General features: G+C 34.1%; 1 protein-coding gene across 1 annotated transcript in view; it reads left to right on the forward strand.

The window, feature by feature from the left end:
• The window catches only part of CFAP47 (cilia and flagella associated protein 47), a 375,387-nt gene that overhangs the window by 34,804 nt on the left and 319,773 nt on the right, over window positions 1-20,810 (forward strand). The window contains exons 4-13 of the mRNA XM_089324690.1: window positions 1,830-1,968; window positions 4,119-4,347; window positions 4,778-4,938; window positions 6,854-6,981; window positions 9,621-9,856; window positions 12,439-12,625; window positions 13,359-13,572; window positions 16,424-16,576; window positions 17,260-17,449; window positions 17,548-17,644. Coding sequence (XP_089180816.1) covers window positions 1,830-1,968; window positions 4,119-4,347; window positions 4,778-4,938; window positions 6,854-6,981; window positions 9,621-9,856; window positions 12,439-12,625; window positions 13,359-13,572; window positions 16,424-16,576; window positions 17,260-17,449; window positions 17,548-17,644 — 1,734 coding nt within the window. The remainder of the gene's footprint in view (window positions 1-1,829; window positions 1,969-4,118; window positions 4,348-4,777; window positions 4,939-6,853; window positions 6,982-9,620; window positions 9,857-12,438; window positions 12,626-13,358; window positions 13,573-16,423; window positions 16,577-17,259; window positions 17,450-17,547; window positions 17,645-20,810) is intronic.

The raw sequence follows: 20,810 nt of genomic DNA on the forward strand, positions 1-20,810 counted from the left end.
TTTCTTCAGTGACACTCTTCTCAGAATGATGTCCTCACTCCTGTTGTTAGCAATTAAAAATGAAATAGACTAATAATATTTCCTTGTATTAAAGTTATATAAGACATAGTAATTTTAACACGCCTGCTGTTTTAATATATTTAGAAGATTGAACAATGTTTTTGTGGCTTCTGGGTTCCTCCAGGATAAATTGTTTAAACATTAAACTTTCTTGTCAAATTTTGTATAAACAGTTAGAATATAGGAACTATTTTACTGATTCAGCCTTCACTGAAAACATACTTTTTAGAGAACTGAACCAATGATATTTATTTGAAATGGATATAACTTTATAGATTTTATTTCTACAGAAGAAAAAGAACCATTAAATATTATGTAATTATCCCTTCTATAAGATGATCGAATTAATAAATTTTGTTGCTCTGACTTCATTTGTCTTTTCTCTCAGGTCATCTCTTAATTTAAAAAATATGTATTTTTCAGTACATTTATTATGCTAATACTTTATTTGAAGTTAAAGTATTAACTTTGGAAAATATCAAATAGATTGTAAAATTGTTGAATTGGGGATTTGCAAAGTTATTCATATTGGTATTATGCTCATTTTAAAAGTATTGTTTAATGATATAAAAGAAACACGTGATTCGCTTATTCTACTTGTTGGACATATTTTGATCATTTCTTAGCACTAGGCAGTGTGTGAGGTATAGGGCACCACAAAGATGAAAAGGAGATGGTATTTGATATCAAGGCTTACATTCTCTAATGTAGGCACCAAACATTACCATAAATTATGATCTAATTCTACATATATAATCAGAAATCTTTGTAACTTCTTTTTCTTATGCCATTGTATTCTAAAGACCTGTCTGCTTTATCTTAACCCTGCGTTATGGAATTTGGAAAAATTCATCTCCAGGGAAGTGGTAGTGGCTACAAGTGTGAACCCTGTGGTTATAAATATTCAAGTGAAAATCCCAGCACTATTAGTTGCTAGCTATAATAGTTATCTATTGCTATTCATTGAACCATCCCTAAATCTCTGTATCTTAAAAACAGTAATTTTTTTAGTTGTTCATGCATATGTAGACTGGCTGTGATTTATCTAGACTGGGCTCAACTGGATGCTGTATTTCAACCTGGTGCAATTGAGACTATTCTGTTTCCCAGTGCATATCTGTGGTCAGCTGGGCATCTTTTCTCCACAATTCCTCAACCTGGAGCAAAGATCAATGGGACAATAGCTACCCAGGAGGAACATTTCAAACTCCCCATGGCAGAAGTGCATCTGAATTGAAAATGCCATGGTACCAATTCCACCTATATGTTTTTGGTCTCAAGTAAATCATATAAAGCCCAAAGTCAACTGGTAGGAGAACACACTTTGTATACAGTACACTAAAAATACATATCCAAAGAAGGGTAAAGAATTGTGAGTCAATAATCTGATCTTCCATACTATTTGCGTGACATTATACAAGTCACTCAATATTTCCAAGCTTATATTTTCTTATTTGTAGCATGGTGGCAATGATTAAATCGATTTCAAAGAATCATTCTGGAATTAAATAGGATAACATGTGCAAATCTCTTAGCATAACTGTCTGACCATAGCAAGCCAGCAATATATTTTAGCTGTTGATGAGAGTTGAGTCCCAACACTAGGCTTACCTTCAGAGGGTGACCCAGAGACTGGACTCAAATTAAAGCTGTTATTCTAGATCTGAAGTAGACTGCCTTCTCTACAATGTGTGTCTGTCCTCTGCTAAGAGTATGAATGCAGCATTATAAGAATCTAAATATAAACTATCTACTTTTGTTCTCTTTAGGTAAGTTTGACACAGAATACCATGGCCAGTTACCCATCGTTATTTTTCCAACTACTGGCATTGTGCAGCCTAAATCATCAATGATTATCAAAGTGGATTTCTGTGCAGACAAGCCCAGAAATGTAGATGAATTGGCAATGTGAGTATGTGCTGTTTCCTTGATTCTGACATGAATTTCAATGCTTTTCTGTTTTATTTTTCTAAAAGTGCTTTTGAATGTATGTTAGCTTCTTTGTTATTTCATTCAGAATTCATTCATTGAATTTTTGTTTGCCAAACACTGGGGTCTCAGGATAGGGAAGAACTAGAGGATGTCATATGGGTACACATAACTGTAGTTCCTAGTTTGGATTTGTGAAGGTGAGGGTATGGACCAGCGAAAGGCTCCACTAAGAATGCAATAGTTGTACTAAGCACTTTTTGGTAAATAATAATCAGCCAAACTATCAGAAGTAATTTGGTGTCTGTGTGTGTGTGTGTGTGTGTGTGTGTGTGTATTGATGAGATGTTAGAAGAGTGATTTCAGGTAGAGCAAACGGCAGACTTGGACTCCTAGAACTGAAAAGACAGTAATACACTGTTGAGGGATGTCAGATAAAGTAGAAGCAAAGAAATAGAGGTAGAGAATGATGGGAAATGAGACCAGAAAAAAATAGAAAACAACAGAGTCCAGAAAGGGGCATTGTAGGACAGTGTTTTTATGCTGTATATCTCAGTTCCTTAGGAGAAGGTGCAGTAATATAAGGTGATTCCAGTATTTTAAAAATTAAAATGCAAAACATCAAAATGCATCTTACATATTAAAGGTAAATGATAGCTTGTAAAACTTTCAATTGTGTGTGTGCATGTTTTCCTACATTACAATGTAAAACATTTCTCACTGAAGGTCACAATCATAAATGTATGAGAAACATTTGTGAACCTTGATGGGCATGAAGTCTCAAGAAAGTTTCAAGATTGAGTGCCCTGATTAGCTTGCATTTTAGAAAGTTCATGCATGTACCGGTGTGCAAACCAGATCAGGGGAGTACAAAGATTGAGTGAGCAGCCTGACTAGAACTTGTAATAGTGAAGCAACAAGAAAATGATAAAGGCCTGAGCTAAGGTAAAAATTAGGAAGATTAAGAAAACTATGCAGATTGAAGATGTAAAGGAGGTATCACTAGGTTTGATGACTGATTGTAGTAAGTGAAGGTAAGAGAAGGGACAGGTTGGTGGGAGATATCAAGTTCAGTTTTGACATGTTATTGATTTGCTCTTCAGAATCCTGGTGAGGATGGTTAGGTCCCATCAGATAGATGTACTTGTCTTGAGCCCTAGAAAGAAACTTTGTTTTGTGTATTAGGTGTAGGGTCATCAGTGTATAAGTGGTAGATGAAACATGGAAATGTTGAGAATAACTCCAAGAAGGAGTAGTAGAGAGTGAAAGAATAGGAGAGAAACACAACTATTTGTGGAGTTTACACACAAGATCCGAGTCTCAGAAGAATGAGAGATGGACCTGAGTGGGCTATAAGGTAATTTAGGAAATTAGAGTTTCAAGGAAGCTAAGAATGGAGAGATGTGCAAGCACAGGCTATCAACAGTGCCCAGTGTTACAGGATATAGTATAAGACGAAGGCTTAGGTAGTGGTTGTGGAGTAGGTAGGTGTTTTTGTATCTCTTGGGACTATACTGAGAAGATTGCAATTATCCCAGGGAAGGTCAAATTTGGAAAAATAACTCAAAAAGAGGATTCAAATTCATCTGAGAAGTGATATTTCATGATTTCATTTTAGCAAAATATAAGTTCTTGCTGTGATACTTTAGATTGTAGAGAATTGAGTTGTTAGGATGGGGATGAGATTGGCTACTCAATTTGGAGGGTGGAATGAGTTAGAAAAGAATCTCAAAATTCTAGAACTAAAGGTAACCACATATATCATCTACTTCTGGTGCTCGTTTTCTCTCTCTCTCTCTCTCTCTCTATATATATATATATATATATATATATATATATAAATCACTGAGTTCTTCCTGGAGTCAGTTCATGAGACTATTTTCCAACTTCATGGTTTCCTGTAGATAAAGCATTCGATTGTACAAATACCATTTCACTTGGTAGTTTCAGACATACAGAAAGACCTGACAGCTTCTGTCATGTATATGAAGGGAATTACTGTCACTGCTGCATTTTAAGAATAATGTGATTTTATAAAATTTCTGTTATCAAAATTCTTAGAAGAAAAAGAAAGTACATAGAATTCTAATTAAAATACATATGTATGTGCATATAAAATTATCTTTCAGAGTGAATTTAGAAGGTCGTCCTACCATGTCCTTCAATATCAAAGCTGAAGTCGTTGAGCAGATTATTGAGCTGTTAAACATAAGTGATGACAAAAAGTTGGAATGCATACACTTTGGTTCTATTTTCTTTGGAACATCAAAAATTGAACATGCACTACTGTACAATAATAGCCCAGAACCCATAAACTGGGTGGCTATAATGCAAGACGATTCTGTTGGAGAAGAATTGGTAAGTAAATGAGGCAACAGAGATATATCAAGTATTATTATCTGAAACATATTTTAGTCTTATAATAACCTTTTAATAACCACAAAGCTGTTTAATTACTCCAAATGTTTTAACATTGGTAGATAAATTTTATTTCATGTGTATCCAAAGATAATAAATTAAGCTAACATTTATAGTAAGGTATATTTGAGGCAAATAAGGTAAGTGCCTCTTATCAATTAGTGACTAATTACTGGTATTTCTGTTCTCATTAATGTTTCAATACTTTAAATTTTATGATTTGGTCAAATTCACTCATATGCATTACTTTAAACACAGATATTCTCTATTTTTTAGATTCTGAAATTTCAATAATTATTTATAGTCATTTCTTAAATATTTTATTTGTATTTTGCCCTAATACTCTTTTATTTATGACTTCATATTACAGGGTACAAATATTCGACAAAGAACAGATGTTGCTTTAAATAATCTCACCTACTTACGCAAAATAAGGGCCCTAGATGTTACTGATTTTATCTCCTGCATTCCTAATGAAGGAACTTTACTACCTTATCAAAAGATTGTAATTACATTTTGTTTCAGTCCAAAGTAAGCAAAATTTACTTCCATAGTATGTTAAATATTAATAGAAAGCGTATTGGTCACATTTTAATCAGATTTATTATAATGCTATCAGTAAAACTTGCCAGAAGACACACATTAGATTTTTCTTGTTATGGTTCTACATATTTTTAATATGGTTAATATTATTTGCACCATTTCTAAATATGATTCTAAACACTTCAGATTAATTTAAACATTTCTATAGATCTTGTGAAAAAATGGTGAAGTAAAATACAAGTTTTGGGTTGTTTTGAATGGTAGCCCCAAACCCCTTTGTGTAGTCAATACCTTATTGTCCCCGCAGGAATGGTAGGTGTGTTCAGTACCAGAGATCTTCAAAATGTTTAGAGAAAAGATCTATTATGTAAAGTCAATGTACGCATTTCAAAAATATTTCACACTTAAAATAAACTTATCTTTTAATTCCATTTTCTACAAAGTTCTAGAAGTACCATGATATATTTATTCTAGGTGACTCCAAAAAGCATATAGCACTCATGGTAGTGCAAAATCCTTTCTGGAAGAAAATTTTGAAAATTTAGTCCTAAATATATAGTAACACAGCAACAGCTTGGTGTGTTGCACTGTATGTCAATAATTGATCAAATTGCAAATATGTTTACCTTTGTTCATTAGAGGGTAATGTTTAATGTACTTTTTGTGGCAACAGTGTCACTTGATAGCAATTGCTGTTTTTGCTGAGTTGTGTTTTAATTTAGGAGGTTAATAAATCAAGTAATCATTCTATTCGTACGATCTACAATTGTCTTTTGAAAAAAATATTTGAAAGAGAGATAGAGCACTCTTGTCCACTGGTTCATTCTACAGTAGCTGAGACTAAGCAGAGCTGAAGTTGGGAGCTAGGACTCAATCCTGACCTCCCAGCAGGGATGCAGATGCCCATATACTTGAGTCATCAGTGCTGCCTCCTTGAGGTCCACAGTAGAAGGAAGATGGACTCCGGAGCCAGAGCTGGGAGTTGAACTCAGGTTCTCCATAGTGGGACTTAGGCTTCCTAATCAGTGTCTTAACTGCTAAGCCAAAATTGGCCATAAGAATTGCCTTTTTAATGATATCTTCTTACAGTAAGTTTCCTTCTTGGACTTTCAAGATTTTGTTTAGTATACAATATTTGACACTTCAGATATTCTTTTCCATGGCGGCATGTTAGTTAATTTTATTTGAGACTTTATCATGAACTCATAGGTATATGATTTGAAGTCTTAAATGTATATTGAACCATCATTTGTATTCCTAGTTAATATTAAAAATCACCATTTTGTGAATGTATTTAAGTGTTCACTGCTAAAAGAGCTGATTTCTTGATAAGGCAGATAAAGATAGTGAATGGGCAGGCCAATGATCTAAGTCATGTCTGTCTTTGATCCTAACTCCCTTCTTCCCATCCTTCCTTCCATTGTCTCCACTGGCAGGATTTAACTGTTACCAAATCTTGTTACCCAAATTACTTCTTGTCCACTAACAAGAATGTGTCTGGCAAAATGCATTTAGAGCACTGAGGTAGACAATTATGTAACTCAATGTTTCCCAGGGTTAAGATGAACTTTTGCAGAGAACTGAATAAAGTCCCTTGCCAGCAATTAATTCTGCCTGGAAAAAAAAATCCTTTATGGAGAAAATTACATTTGAGCTAGATCATGATGACTTAGGATATTTAAGTCACTCTTGTCTTACAAATATTGAGGTGAACTCCTTTTTCTGAGCTTTACACTCTAGGCAAATCTCTCTGTTAAATAATGTTGGAAAATGGATCACAGTTACGTGTTTATTAACTTTATTTAATTTGACTGCATAGATTTAAAGATTGGGTTGATACTACCTTTTAAGAGGTGACAAAATATATTATCTTTGCTTATAAAAATAACTGTGATTTTTACAGGCTAATATTTGATGGCAAAAATAATGTTGACCCTTCACACAGGCAAGACTATGCTGTCTTTTTGACATTTGAATTCATAGGAAGTAAAGATGGATTTTTGAGAGATGATAACTATAAAACCATCAAAAGTAAGTGTGAAATTAATGAAATCATGAAATTAATAGCAGTTTGAATAATTTAACATCTTGAAAATAAGTATTTGTAGAGGCTATTTAATAAAAATGTATAATTATTGGATACAGCAACGATGTGAACATATTCAGGAGACATTAAAATGTCTTCTGTTGCATGTTAAAAATGAAGTCAACATTGGGATAATTTATATGATAATTTCCCAGATCAGAATTTCAATGAATTCATAAGCTAATTTATTTTAAAATTATTATTATTTATTTGAAAAGTAAAGCGAGAGAGACAGAGACAGAGAAACAGAGGGAGAGAGTGAGCAAGAGGGATAGAGCAAGCGAGCAAGTGAGGGGGAGGTTTCATTTGCTTGGTTCATTCCCCAAATGCTTGCAACAGCCAAAGCTGGGCCAGGCTGAAACCAGGAGCCCTGAACTTTATCCAGGTCGTCTATGTGGGTGACAGGGGCCCAAGCACTGGACAATCATCTGGTGCCTCTGAGGATGTGTTAGCAGGAAGCTAGATCAGATATGGAATAGCTGGGACTCCAGTGGCACTTGGTTATGGGATGCAAGTGTCCCAATTGGTGACTTAATCATATATATTTTATAAATTAAAATTAGAAAGTCAGAGGCAGGTGGCAGGTGTTGATTTAGAGTTTAAGGAATGAGGGGGAAAAAGCCTGGTTGTGCTTTTCTATGCATGCCTAGATTTTCTCTTAAGGAGTGCTATGGGACAAATGACACATTTTATTTCTACCAGACCTTGAGCTCTCTTAGACTGTACATACAGAAACAGTCAAAGAATAAGACCCAGAGTTATGGTAAATAGAGTACAGAACCCCATTACAGAATACTGATAGGTGTATATGTTCGGTAGGCCATGTGTCAAAATGCATTCTACTTTTTATGTTCTCAGGTACTATCAAGTTGATTGCCGTGAGGAAAAATTGGTAGAGCATTTAGAGTTCAAGTTTAAAAAGGCAGATCAAAGAGAAAGAAATTGCACATGAGGGGTCAAATCCAGAAAACTGAGCCACTGCCAGGAGGACTAGGTGTACCCTGGGTGCTTAGGAAGTGAAGAATCAAGAAAATTTTCATGTTGGCACAAATAACATTGAGCAGACTTTAGTTGTATCCCTAGGGCAAAAATTTATTGCTGTTACTGTTTAAATCATGGTTTGTAACATCAAGTTATGTCTGCTAACCATAGTATGTACATTTGTATGAACCTCGTAGGTTAATCTAGTTTGAAATAACCAGAGACAGAAGTGCTAGCTCTGCCTTCAAGGTAATTTAGAATCTAGAATTGGCTAGTGTGAGCTTCAGTAAAGAAATGCAAACTTTTGGGGGCTGTGGCGGGGGTGGGAGGGTGGGGGTGATTTTAGCTACACTGCTCTTAACAAAGCAATTCTTTCACTCAATTGGAGCCTGTAATCCACAGTTCCTAATTTATTTCTAGTGCCTCAAAAAGTCATGCTTTTATTCTTGCCCAGCTTATGTTCTATTGTCCATTATTTTACTTATTTTTTCCCATGTACACTTAAATCTCTTGGCCCATTTCCAGAGTGACTTTGTGGAAAATTCCCAATCCTATTAAATTCAGTTTTCTACATACTCTGGGTAGGCACATAGAAAGTTTATTGTGTTGGAGAAAAAACATTAAACCATGCCGAGAGGATTTGCTTTACATCTGTAACCACTAACCCAGATGATTTAAGATGTTTAACATTTCTACTGTATTCTCCCTTTTTTCAGTTTTCCCCAATCCTGATGAATACCACATGCTTTCTATTCTCTCCTCAAGCCTCCAATCATCCTCCCTCTTCATTCTGAGCTGAATTTCCATTGAGCGTTTAGTAGCCATTAGCATATCTTCTACATACCTGAAACTAACACATCCAAGTGATAACTCCTGGTTTCCCACAACTTTTTCTGCACGTAGTCTTTCCTGTCTTGAGAACTGCAATTCCATCATTTCAATTGCACAGAGCAAAGAGCTTACTGTCATCTTTTATCATCTGTTCACTTTCCTATGCTGCATCCAGATTATCAGTGAATTTTAACTTTACTATAAAATCATATCTAAAATCTCACAATTTTTCACCAGTTTTCTATTATTCTCCTGTAGCCACATTTGCTTCCTTAGGATTTTTTTTTTAAATATAACGAGCAAGCCCCCACCTTAGAATTTTGTATCTGCTGTTCACTTTGCTTAGAAAACACTTTTTCTAAATTTCCTTCTGTGTTCAAATGTTTCCCTATAAGGGAATCCTTTTTGGACATCTTTGGATAAAATAGCATCCCCAAAACCTTGTACTCTTAGCTGTCTTACTCTGCTTTACTTTTACTGATAACACTTATCCTCCATGAAATGCAATATATTTACTTACTTACAAGTTTATTATCAATGTCACCTCACTAGATTGCAAATTATATGATAGTGGGGTCTTTTATTAATATATCCCAAGGCCTAGAAGAGTACTTGGCACAAAGTTGGTATTTAGTAATTTTGTGGTATGAGAAGATTGAATGAGCTACCCATTTCTCATCTGGTCTTTCATATGACACTATCTGGGCTAAGCAAATATATTCTAGATTTACCAAACACTTTTTCTGTTCAATAGATACTATCAATTTTGCAGGTGATCGGTTTCAGAAAGTGGAATTAGCACTCACAGGCACAGGATTTCCTGTTGTATTACATTTTGATCCAGCGAGAGTCCTTAATTTTAAACCTTGTTTCATGGGTGAACGTTCAGATATTCTGTGTGTTATGCAAAACCAATCCAAATTACTTCCTGTGAAGTACCACTTTGAAAAAGTTGCACATTTTAAAGTTGATCCAGAAAGGGGCAAGATTGACGAAGGTTGTATCCAGGTAAGATCATTTTTTCTTTCACATTACTTCGAATGTTTTAAGGTCTGCTAAAATTATATGCAGAGGATTAAAAACTACATTTTTTTTTACCAATACTTATCAATTGTATGTCTTTGGCGGTCTATCTATGAATACATTTATATTACTACTCATACAGAATCCATAATTATTTCTTGTAATTCCCTATCTTATTTGTCACTGTAGGTGATTTAAAGAAGTGCAAAACTAGTTACAGCTTCTATGATATTTTTAATGTAGTATTGAGGTGTAAGACAACATACCAACAGGTATGGCTTAAGAAAACTACAAAATATGTTTAAAAAAGAAAGCTGTAACAAGCTGATATCAAAACTCAAATAACAGAGGCCACCTAGACAGGTCCTCCCAGGACAGTAACATATGAGCAAGACCCCGAAGGTTGAGTAAAATTTTGAAATTTGAAACTGGCAATATTTACCTGGTCTAGAATGTGTGCTGCTATGGTAGAAAAAGAGGACCCCAAGGCCTACCTGCAAGCACCAGGCCATCTTCCGGATGTCAAGCCATTTTAATTACAATCAATATTCAGATTTTTTTTTTTTACCCAGATCTTCTAAATTTGAGGTTGGAAGGCTATAGTCTGTAGGCCAGTTATGGTCTGACTGCTGATTTTGGAAAGTTGTATTATTGGAACATAGTCACTCTTAGCTGTTGACATGTATCTAAAGTTGTTTTCATGCTACTGAGAACTGAGTAGTTGTGAAAAGACTATATGGCTTATAAAGCACAAAATATTTTCCACCGGACAACTTATAGAAAAAATTCATAGAACTCTGCTGTAAACTTAGCAAATGTGAGTGCTTTCAGTTTTACCTCAGTTTTTTCAAATTCTTTAAATGTTTGATAGAAATTGCCTTTAGAGGGGCCGGCGTTGCAGCATTGTGGGTAAAGCTGCCATTTGCAATGAATGCTGTCCCATATGGATGCCGGTTGGGGTTCCAGATGCTCCACTTCTGATCCAGCTCCCTTCCAGTTGCCTGGGGAACACAGTGTAGGATGGCCTAAGTGTTTGAACCCCTGTTACCAACATGGGAGACCCAGATTAAGCTCTTAGTCCCAGGCTTCAGCCTGGCCCAACTCTGGCCATCACGGCCATCTGGGGAGTAAAACAGCAGATGGAAGATCTCTTTCTCTCTCTCTGTCTCTCCCTCTCTCTCAGCCTTTCAAATAAACAAAACTTTTTTAAAAACCACAGAAAAATTTTTATTGATAATTCAATCTCTTTATACGCCATAAAGTTATTTGTATTTTCTATTTCTTCTTGGATTGGTTTCAATACTTTCTGTTCTGCTAATATTTTTCTCATGCCATCTAGATTATCTAATTTGTTAGTCTACAATTATTGATCATATCACATTATATTCCTTTTTGTTCAAGTTAATTTGGTGGTAACTTTCATTCTTAATTTTGGTACATGGAATCAATATTCTGTTTTTTGCTTGTCTAGCTAAGATTTTGTTTATTTTTTTTAACAGGCTGAGACAGAGAAATGCAGGCAGAGAAAGTTCATATTTGTTGGGCTACTCCCCATATGTCTGTAACTGCCCCTTGCTGGGGTTGAAACTAGAATCCAGGAACCCAATCCAAGTCTCCCACATGGATGGCAAGGACCCAACTATTTGAGCAATCACTGTACCTCTCAGGGTACACATTACTAGGATGCCTAGTCTTATCTGAGTGTAAACATAATCTTGCAAATTTGTGTAGCAATCTAAATTCCTAGGAATGTGTCAGAGACTAGCATATGATTATCGTATTTTCCAATGTTTTCCTTATTCAATCCTCTCTTGTTAACTTTTTAGCCTTAAATTATCATACCACCTCAAGTTGTTGTGACATTCAACAAGGGCTTCACCTATATATCTAATGTATATCTATAAATAGATTTTTTTTTTACAAAAGCTTGAGGAGAAGGTTGTTTACAAGTGAGCTCTGAGTTACTTCAAATAAAGACTTGGCCTCATAACAGGCTCTGCAGCTAGTTATTAGACCAAATAAATCAAACAAATAAATATAATTGTCTATGGATGGAGTTTTGCAGATCTCCAAACCTATTCTTTTCCTTTTGTTTCCATTGGCTGTCAGACTAATGTTTTTCATAGCTGCAGTGGTTGCAAAGCTGCTGTTTTTCAAGAAGACCACAAAACTGGGTTCATGAGAATAGGATTATAGCAAGTAAAAATGCCACAAAGCCATTTATTATTTCAGATAGTCTATCATTTTTCATAAATACTCCAGATTTTTAAAATATTTATATAATTTTCAATTATTTGAAAACTATAATTTTTTACAATATTTTTGCCAGTACATTTTCTTCTTGTGGAGAAGCAGTCCTTAACCTGCCATTCTGGAAATGCTTTGGTACTCTGTGTTTAATTTTTCTTAAAATCATTTTCCAACAATAAGTATCTTAAAGGTAAATACTGTGTTTCTAAAATATTTCATATCACCCTGATGAACTAGGCTTCCTTAAACTTTTATATTTTTTGGATTTGCTTTCTTTCTCTAACAATACAATATTATTTTTCTCTCTTTTTTTGTAGAATATCAACTGTTCATTTATTCCACATCAAATTGGAATCTTTAAAGTAAAGCAACCCATAGCAATTATTGGTCCAGTTGTAGATGAAAACTTACAAGTATCGATGAAAATTTTTCACCATGTATATTTAGAGTTCAGCAGCATCTGTAAAGCTTCCACTAAGAAAGTGGTGATGAAAATTAATCCTGGTATGCTATTCTGTGCTATGCATCTGATATTGATGTTGTAAATGTAGGATTATCTTAATATGCTAATTATATATATGGAACATATATATATGATGAAATTAGACTATATATATATGTATATATATATTCCATCATTTTAACCTTTTAGCATGCTAAAATCCCCTGGAAAGCTTGTTTTAATATGTACCACTGGACTACATCCCCACATTGATTTTATGTGGGGCTATTTGTAGGTCTAAAGATTTTCATTTCTACCATATTCTCAGTATGTGCTAATGCTGCCTTTTTGAAGATTTTACTTTGAATAGCACTGATTCACTGACCCATACAGTTGATTAAATATGTTAATGGTTTTTACACTTTATTCTTTCTACTTCTTTGCTTGAGTTTATAACACAAGCAGGTTTTGATCATGCCAAGAACTTTTTTGCTGCTATGTTATCTAATCCTCTGTCACCTTTTATACATTAAACCATATTATGAAAGTTTCAGTTTCATGTGGGTCAACATAAATCCTTCATGTTTTCATGTTTTATTTTATGCATGTATTTTATTATTTATTTTTGCATTATTTTGCTAAATTATTTTGTGTTGGTCCATATATTAAGCCTTTTCTATTTTCTGAATATGTTTAGAATTTGCTAGAACCAATTATCTAATGTATTAATTCATGGATATTATTTGGGAAACCAAAATTAACAAAACTATTTATAAACTTAATATCCTTTAAAAGGTATATCCCCTTTCGTCAGTAATCCCACTGGACAGTTTGTGGTCAAAGACTTGGTGAAAAACAAGAATCCTGTACCTGTAGCGATGCTTCAGTCAGCCCTGACAGATCTTCACAATCATCATTCAAATAAAGCATCAGTGAAAAATGCACTGATAGCCTATCCCAATGATCGAACTGCAAGTGTCAGGCCTGGAGCCCAAGATAAACATTTCAGGTAACAGGTAATACTAAAAATCTAAAAGTTGGGAAGAGAGTGATCAACATCATATACAAAAGTCTGACTAGAGCTAGCTGTAAAAAGGTAATGATGGCAAGAATAATGGTGATACGATTTCCTAACATTTTATACAGAGGAAGATATTTTGAATGCTATTTCATTTGCTTTATCTAACTTCTCATCACCTCTGCTGTGTACTTGTCAGGAAATTAATTAATGGTATAAGAAAGGATTCCTGAAAAAATACCATTGAGAAGCACAGAGGAATGTGAATCACTTTTAGAAATATAGCAAGTCCTCAAAATAGCCATGTGTCTTAAGTATGATTGAAAATTTGACTTTATCTAACTAAAAAAAATTTAAGTGTTATTTAGAAACAATCACTGGCATCCTCCTCCTCATTTTTGTTTTATCCCCCCTGAGAGATATTTCCAGTAATCTTCCCCAAACTGAACTAAAACCACCTCAGTTAGAATCATATTTAAATCTGTCCAAACCTCAACATTATCCAAACCTCAAATTACCTTTCCAATTATTGCTTAGAAGTGACCAAGCTACTCTGACACCTTTATTTGGGCGCTGAGCTCAGGAATGCTTCTTATACATTTGAGACTATTTAAATAGGTTTATTTCTGACTGCTTGTATGCTAATAGTAGAGTACCTAAACTTGATAATGGTCTTGGGGTTTCACCACTTGCCTCTTTAGTTTTGGAGAGCCATTAAACTCACTTAATTTTGTAGACATTTTCCTACAATCCATTTGATTTTTACCATAATTGTTTTATTATTTATAGGTGGGAAAATGTTAGATTTTTCTATAGCCTATTTTATTATTTTTTTACAGATTCTATATATATATATATCAGTCTTTGAGAAGGATCATTTTTATATAGATGTAAAAATCATTCAAACTACATTTTATATTATTATATATTATAAAAAAATTGTATCTTTCCCTCTAACACACTGCATTTGCTCCTACCCTGAAGATTTGGCTTCTGGAATAATTTATGTGGTTTTTTTCGATTCTTTCTTTATTAGGCTTCTATGCATATGAATATATCTACATAATGATTTAATATGTTAATTTAATATTAACAATTTACTTTTGTGAAAGTCTATATTAATTAGACCATCTAAAATTATCAAGATTTTTTTTCTAAAATAAGGCTTAAGAGTTCCTATTTATTTCACATTTATTTTTCTCTAGAAACTTTTTTAAAAGATTTATTTATTTATTTGAAAGAGTTACACAGAGAGAGGAGAAGCAGAGGGAGAGAGAGGTCCTCCATGTGATGGTTCACTCCCCAATTGGCAGCACTGGCCAGAGCTGTGTTGATCCGAAGCCAGGAGCCAGGGGCTTCTTCTGGGTCTCCCATGCAGGTGCAGGGGCCCAAGGACCTGGACCATCTTCCACTGCTTTCCAAGGCCATAGCAGAGAGCTAGATTGGAAAAAGAGAAGCCGGGTCTTGAACCGGTGCCCAAATGGTCAACGGGATGCCGGCGCTTCAGGCCAGGGCATTAACCCACTGCGCCACAGAGCCGGCCCCTAGAAACTCTTTCTTATTAACAGAAAGACAAATTTTAGTCCTATATTTTCTGGCTCTCAATTTATTTCAATGAAATAAATTTTATATTTGCATATTGCTAATTGTAATTACTATTTTATTTTTAATGCATTTTACCTTTTCAGTATTTGAGAAGAAAATATTCTAGGACTCTTTGTCTGGTTTTTGTTTATTACAGTATTCCCTGGGCTTAGAACAGCCTCAGGTATACAGTAAGATGCTGTAATTTTCTTTAATATATAACTGAGGAAAATATTTTATTTACATAGTAATTTTATCCCCCATAATATGCATATATGAAGAAAAACCACCTACTGCAAGCTGCAGAGGTATTTTTAGATGTTTATTACTTACAGATATGATAAGGATTTAAACATGTTAATGATCAGGTTTTTATCACTTTTACTCCATTTACTGCAATATTTAATTTATTCCATTTAATGGAGCGTTTACTCCATTATTCCTTGATATAGGAATCATTTCTAGGTTCTAAAGATGGTTAAGGGTCTGAGATTGAAAGGAAATTTAAATATCATGGACTACTATGGAATAACAAAGTATTTCACTCTGTCTCACTCTCTTAAAGACTTTATTTATTTATTTATTTATTTATTGACAGGCAGAGTTAGACAGTGAGAGAGAGAGAGAGACAGAGAGAAAAGTCTTCCTTCTGTTGGTTCATCCCCCAAATGGCCACTACGGCTGGCTGCAACACTGTGCTGATCCTAAGGCAGGAGCCAGGTGCTTCTCCTGGTCTCCCATGGGGTGCAGGGCACAAGCACCTGGGCCATCCTCCACTGCACTCCTGGGCCACAGCAGAGAGCTGGACTGGGAGAGGAGCAACCAGGACAGAACCAGTGCCCCGACTGGGACTAGAACCCAGTGTGCCAGCGCCGCAGGCGGAGGATTAGCCTATTGAGCCGCAGTGCTGGCCTCTCTTAAAGACTTAAAAGTTATCTTACTGTAAACAGATCCAGATCTAGTTTCTTGAAGTCCCATTTGTAATCTACAAACTTCTAGCTTGCCTACTTCACTAATTCCTCAAGGATGGGTTTTGTGTCGTTGACAGTATATCATAATGACCAGTGTGAAAAATTGGCATCTCACTCTAGTCCTGCATATAATGTCTTGATACACAGTAGGATGTGAGGGAAAGGACTAGTGTGTCCTATTCATCATTGTATTCCTAACACTTATGCCTTACCTAAGAGGTACTCTGTAAATATTGAATGACCAAATGCTTGTATATAAATATTAACATGACTTTTTCATATTGTAGGACAATTTTCACAAAGATTCCAAGATATAACTATCTGGATCCTGATTTTGCATGTACTGATGTTGAAAAATTTATAAAGAAAGCAAATGAATACTACTATATAAATTACATCAGAGACAGAAGAAATTTGCGCCTAAAAAAACAAGCAGAGAGGTGAAGTTCAATTGCTCAAACATTGTGAAATAAATCATGGTGCCCTGTAGGGCCACAATTTTCTTTTATTCCTTAGTTCTTCTCTTCCTTTTCTTTTACAATTTAAATGACATTTAATATATGTTAAAAACAAACCATTGAGCTACTGTAACTACGGTTAATTTCTTTATTACATTTTAATTTGGAGATGTCTTAGGAAGATTTCCCCAGCAAGAAATCCTGAGACCAGGATTCCAATGCATGTGATTTATGGAGGCATTGCTCTCAGGAGAAACCTGTACAGGCTGCAGGAACAGAATACAACAGTGGAGAGAGCTGAGGAGGAATGTCTTTCAAATACAGTTTATGCTCAGCCTGATGCCCAGAGTTTCTTGAGCATAAGTTATACCCCATAGTTGTTCCTGCCTTGACTACAAAGGGCCTTGTGTTTTGCGCTCCATACCAATAATTGGTTGTGACCACCCCTGAGTGTGGTGGATGGAGGTGGGCATAACTTCCTTGGTGAGATGTTTAAGAAGGGAGGTCCCTTGGCAGAAGGCAATTTTCTGTAGATTAGTGCTCTGGATCGCTTTGTAGATATGAGTGGGGCAGCAGAAACATGTACTACAGAGAATATTTGAATCTGCTGATGTATTTTCTAAGACTTTGCTTCAATGACATATTATATTGTTACTCTGTAATAGGGAACACAAGAATTTATATAACGATACAGATATAGGTCTACAACCAGCATCAGGTCTAAAGTCACCCACACCCTCTATAATGGATACATGTGATGGACGATCTTCAGCTGATTATCTTTCAACCACTGCTAAACGATTGCTAAGTACCACGAAAATAGCCTCCAAGGAGACAGAAGCTCTGAGCAGAAAGGCATGTGCAAGATTTTACCTTTGGGTATTATCATAAGAATTCTAAAATATCTTTTAGTGATATTGAATGACTAATTTCGGAAATGTGATTTTTCACAGATTCTCAAAGGACTTAAGTCACGCCCATCCACACCACAAGAAAAACGTGATTGCAGCTTACTTTTGACACCAAAACAAATTCATCAAGTAATTGTTGGTAAGAATATTTTAAAAAGTTACTACAGTCTTGATTTTTAAAGACAGGTATATTAAAATGTAATTTATATTCCATAAAATTCACCAGTTTAAAAAATATAAGTCTATAAATCTTAGTAAATTTATAGAACTATGCAACCAGCATCACAATTCAATTTTAGAAGGCTGCAATCACCCACATGCCCATATGCAATTTACTCCCTATTTCTACCTCCAGCCCTAGGCAACCATTAATCAACTTTGCATCTCTGTAAGATTTGCCTGTTCTGAAATTTCATGTAAATGGAATCATACAATATGTGGTGTCTCATGTATTGCTTCTTTCACTTAAGATGATGTTGCTGATGTTCATCTATCTAATAATACATATGAATATTTCATTTTCCTTATATATAAATAGCATCCCATTTTATGGGTATAACACATTCTGTTTCTCCATCCCCCACTTGATAGACATTTAGTTCTTTCTAGTTTGAGGCTATTATCGATAAGGCTACTCTCAACATCCACATAAAATTATTTGAGTGAACATTTTTTTTTTGGTTAAATTTCTCACAATGAAGTTGCTGTATGGTAAAGACACATCTAACTTTTTAAAGAAACTTCAAAATGTTTTTCACAGTGATTGTACCAAGTTACAATCCCACCAGCAAAGTATAAGGGTTATAGTTTCTCCACATTCTCACAAGTGCATGTTATTATTTTCTTTTTAATTATAGCAATCCTAATGGATGTCCCCTCATGTAGATTTGATTTGCAGTTCTCTAATGTCCAAGATGTTGAATATATTTCCATTTACTTATTGAAAGAAATATCTATTTTAATCTTAAATCTTTTTTGGGGGAATGTCTTACAAATCCTTTGTTCATTTTTTAATTTGAATGTTTTCTTTTTTATTATACTTGTAAAAGTGTTCTGAACTATGAGTCCTTTATCAGATATATTCTTTCCAAACATTTTCTTTACATCCGTGGTGGCTTGGTTTTTTTTTTTTTTTTTTTTTTGGTGTGTGTTCTTAATGATATTTAAGGCACAGGAGTTTTAAATTAAGATGAAATTGAATTCATCACTTTTATAGATCATGCTTTTGGTGTCTTACCCAAGAAATATTTGCCTAAACCAAGGTCACAAATATTTTCTTCAAAAATTTTTATAATATTAGATTTTATATTTGGGACTACATACCATTTTGAGTTAATTTTTATTTGTAATGTGAGTTAAAGCTCTAAATTTTAATTTTTGTATGTGTATAACTAATTGTCCCAGCATCATTTGTTACAATACTATCCTTCCTCATTGAATTTCTTTGCCTCTTTTATAACTACATTATATATATCACATGTCAGGGTTTATTTCTGGATCCTCAATTCTATTCCATTGATCTATATATCTATCCTTGCTTCAGTTTTACAAGAACTTGGTTACTGTAGTTTTATAGTGAATTTTGAAGATTACTCTCTTTTGTACATAAATGTTTTTATTATGGTCTCCTTGTCTTTCTTCTAGATCTTGATTCCTGAAATTACTGGTTCCTCTCTGTATCACTTGAATGAATTATTGAGGCCTCAGGTCATGATATTGGCCTTACCTAAGAATTTGTCATTAAGATCATTATTATTTTGACAATACTTCTCTAAATAGAATTTTCCACCTTTGTTCCAATTAAAGTCAACTTCCTCCCACTGTTCTGGTAGCACTTCTGCACCAAAGAGTTGAGCATAGGCAACTGCAGGAACCTTAGACTAACACTTTCCGGTTAGATATAAATACCACAGCACAGCACAGTGGAGTGATTATAGTTCCTATAGTTCCCAATAGTATGGTATACACTGTATAGAGAACTGGAAGAGAGAGGCTTGTGGGCTCCAAACAAGAAAAGTTAAGGAAATGGAAAAGCTTGTCACCTGGTTTAATCATTTTGTACTATGAATATATGTTGAAATATTGCTGTGCACTCCATATAAAATGTAAAAATATTGCAGAATAATAAAAATTTTAAATAAAATAATTTTTAAAAATCAATCATTTAAAATGGGAAAAATTTTGACAGTTCATATAAAAATATGTACTTCAAAAAATGAAGATCTGCACATGGCAAACAATCACAAGGAAAAATGTACAACATTATTAGTCCTTAAACAAAATAAAACCACAATGAGATACTATCATAAATTTATTAGATGGCTAGAGTTAAACCAAACAAAATATCTGACCATTTAAATTCTTGTTAAAAATGTGAAGGAATTAGAAATTTTATATTGTGTACTGATAGAATATGAAACTACAAACCACTTTGAAATAGTTTGGCAGTTTCTTATACCCTTTAACATACATCTACCATATGATTCAGATTCATCCATTCCAATTCTAGATATTTATCCAAGAGAAATGAAAGCATATGTTGAAACAAATAATTGTGAATTAATGTTTATAGAAACTTTAATTATAATAGCCATCAGTTGAAAAAAGCCAAATGTCAACCAGCAAATTAGTAGGGAAATATAAACAAATTGTGATGTATATACACACACAAAGAAATACTATGAGGATACTTCAAAATATTCATGGAATATAGAAATAAAATAAATTTATTTTCATGCAAAAAATGTTGAAATTCATATAAGGAATCTTCAAAAAGTGCATGCAAATGCAGATTATTAAACTATGAATAAATTTCAAAATTTTCATGAAGGGATGGAGCATTGATATATGTAAAAAATTTAAATGCATCTCTAGGAAATTTACTGAATAGAAAAACAGAAAATAGTACATATTGTATGATTTCATTGACATACAACTACAAAATGCAAACTGATCTACAGTGGTAAAAAGCAAGTATGTGATTGTACTAGAAGTGGTCACATAGAGAACGGTGGGAGGGAAGGAATATAAAATGCAAACAACAACTTGTTGGAGTACTGAATTTTGCTCTTTATTGTGGTGATTGTTTCACAGGTGAACACATGTCAACACTAATAAATTTCCACACTAAGTATATTCAGTTTGCTCTGTTAGTTATAACTAAAGATGTTTAAAAAGGCAGGATAAGACATAATTATTAAAATAGTTCTGATATAAAACCTTTTGCATTTAAAGGGGAAAAGTTAAATGAACCACGAAAAAGCTTCCAATTTTTATAAATTTGGGACAAGTAGAAAAAATAATTC

This window comes from Oryctolagus cuniculus, chromosome X, assembly GCF_051225735.1.
Source record: "Oryctolagus cuniculus isolate XC-2025 breed Fujian yellow rabbit chromosome X, ASM5122573v1, whole genome shotgun sequence".
Taxonomy (NCBI): Eukaryota; Metazoa; Chordata; class Mammalia; order Lagomorpha; family Leporidae; genus Oryctolagus; species Oryctolagus cuniculus.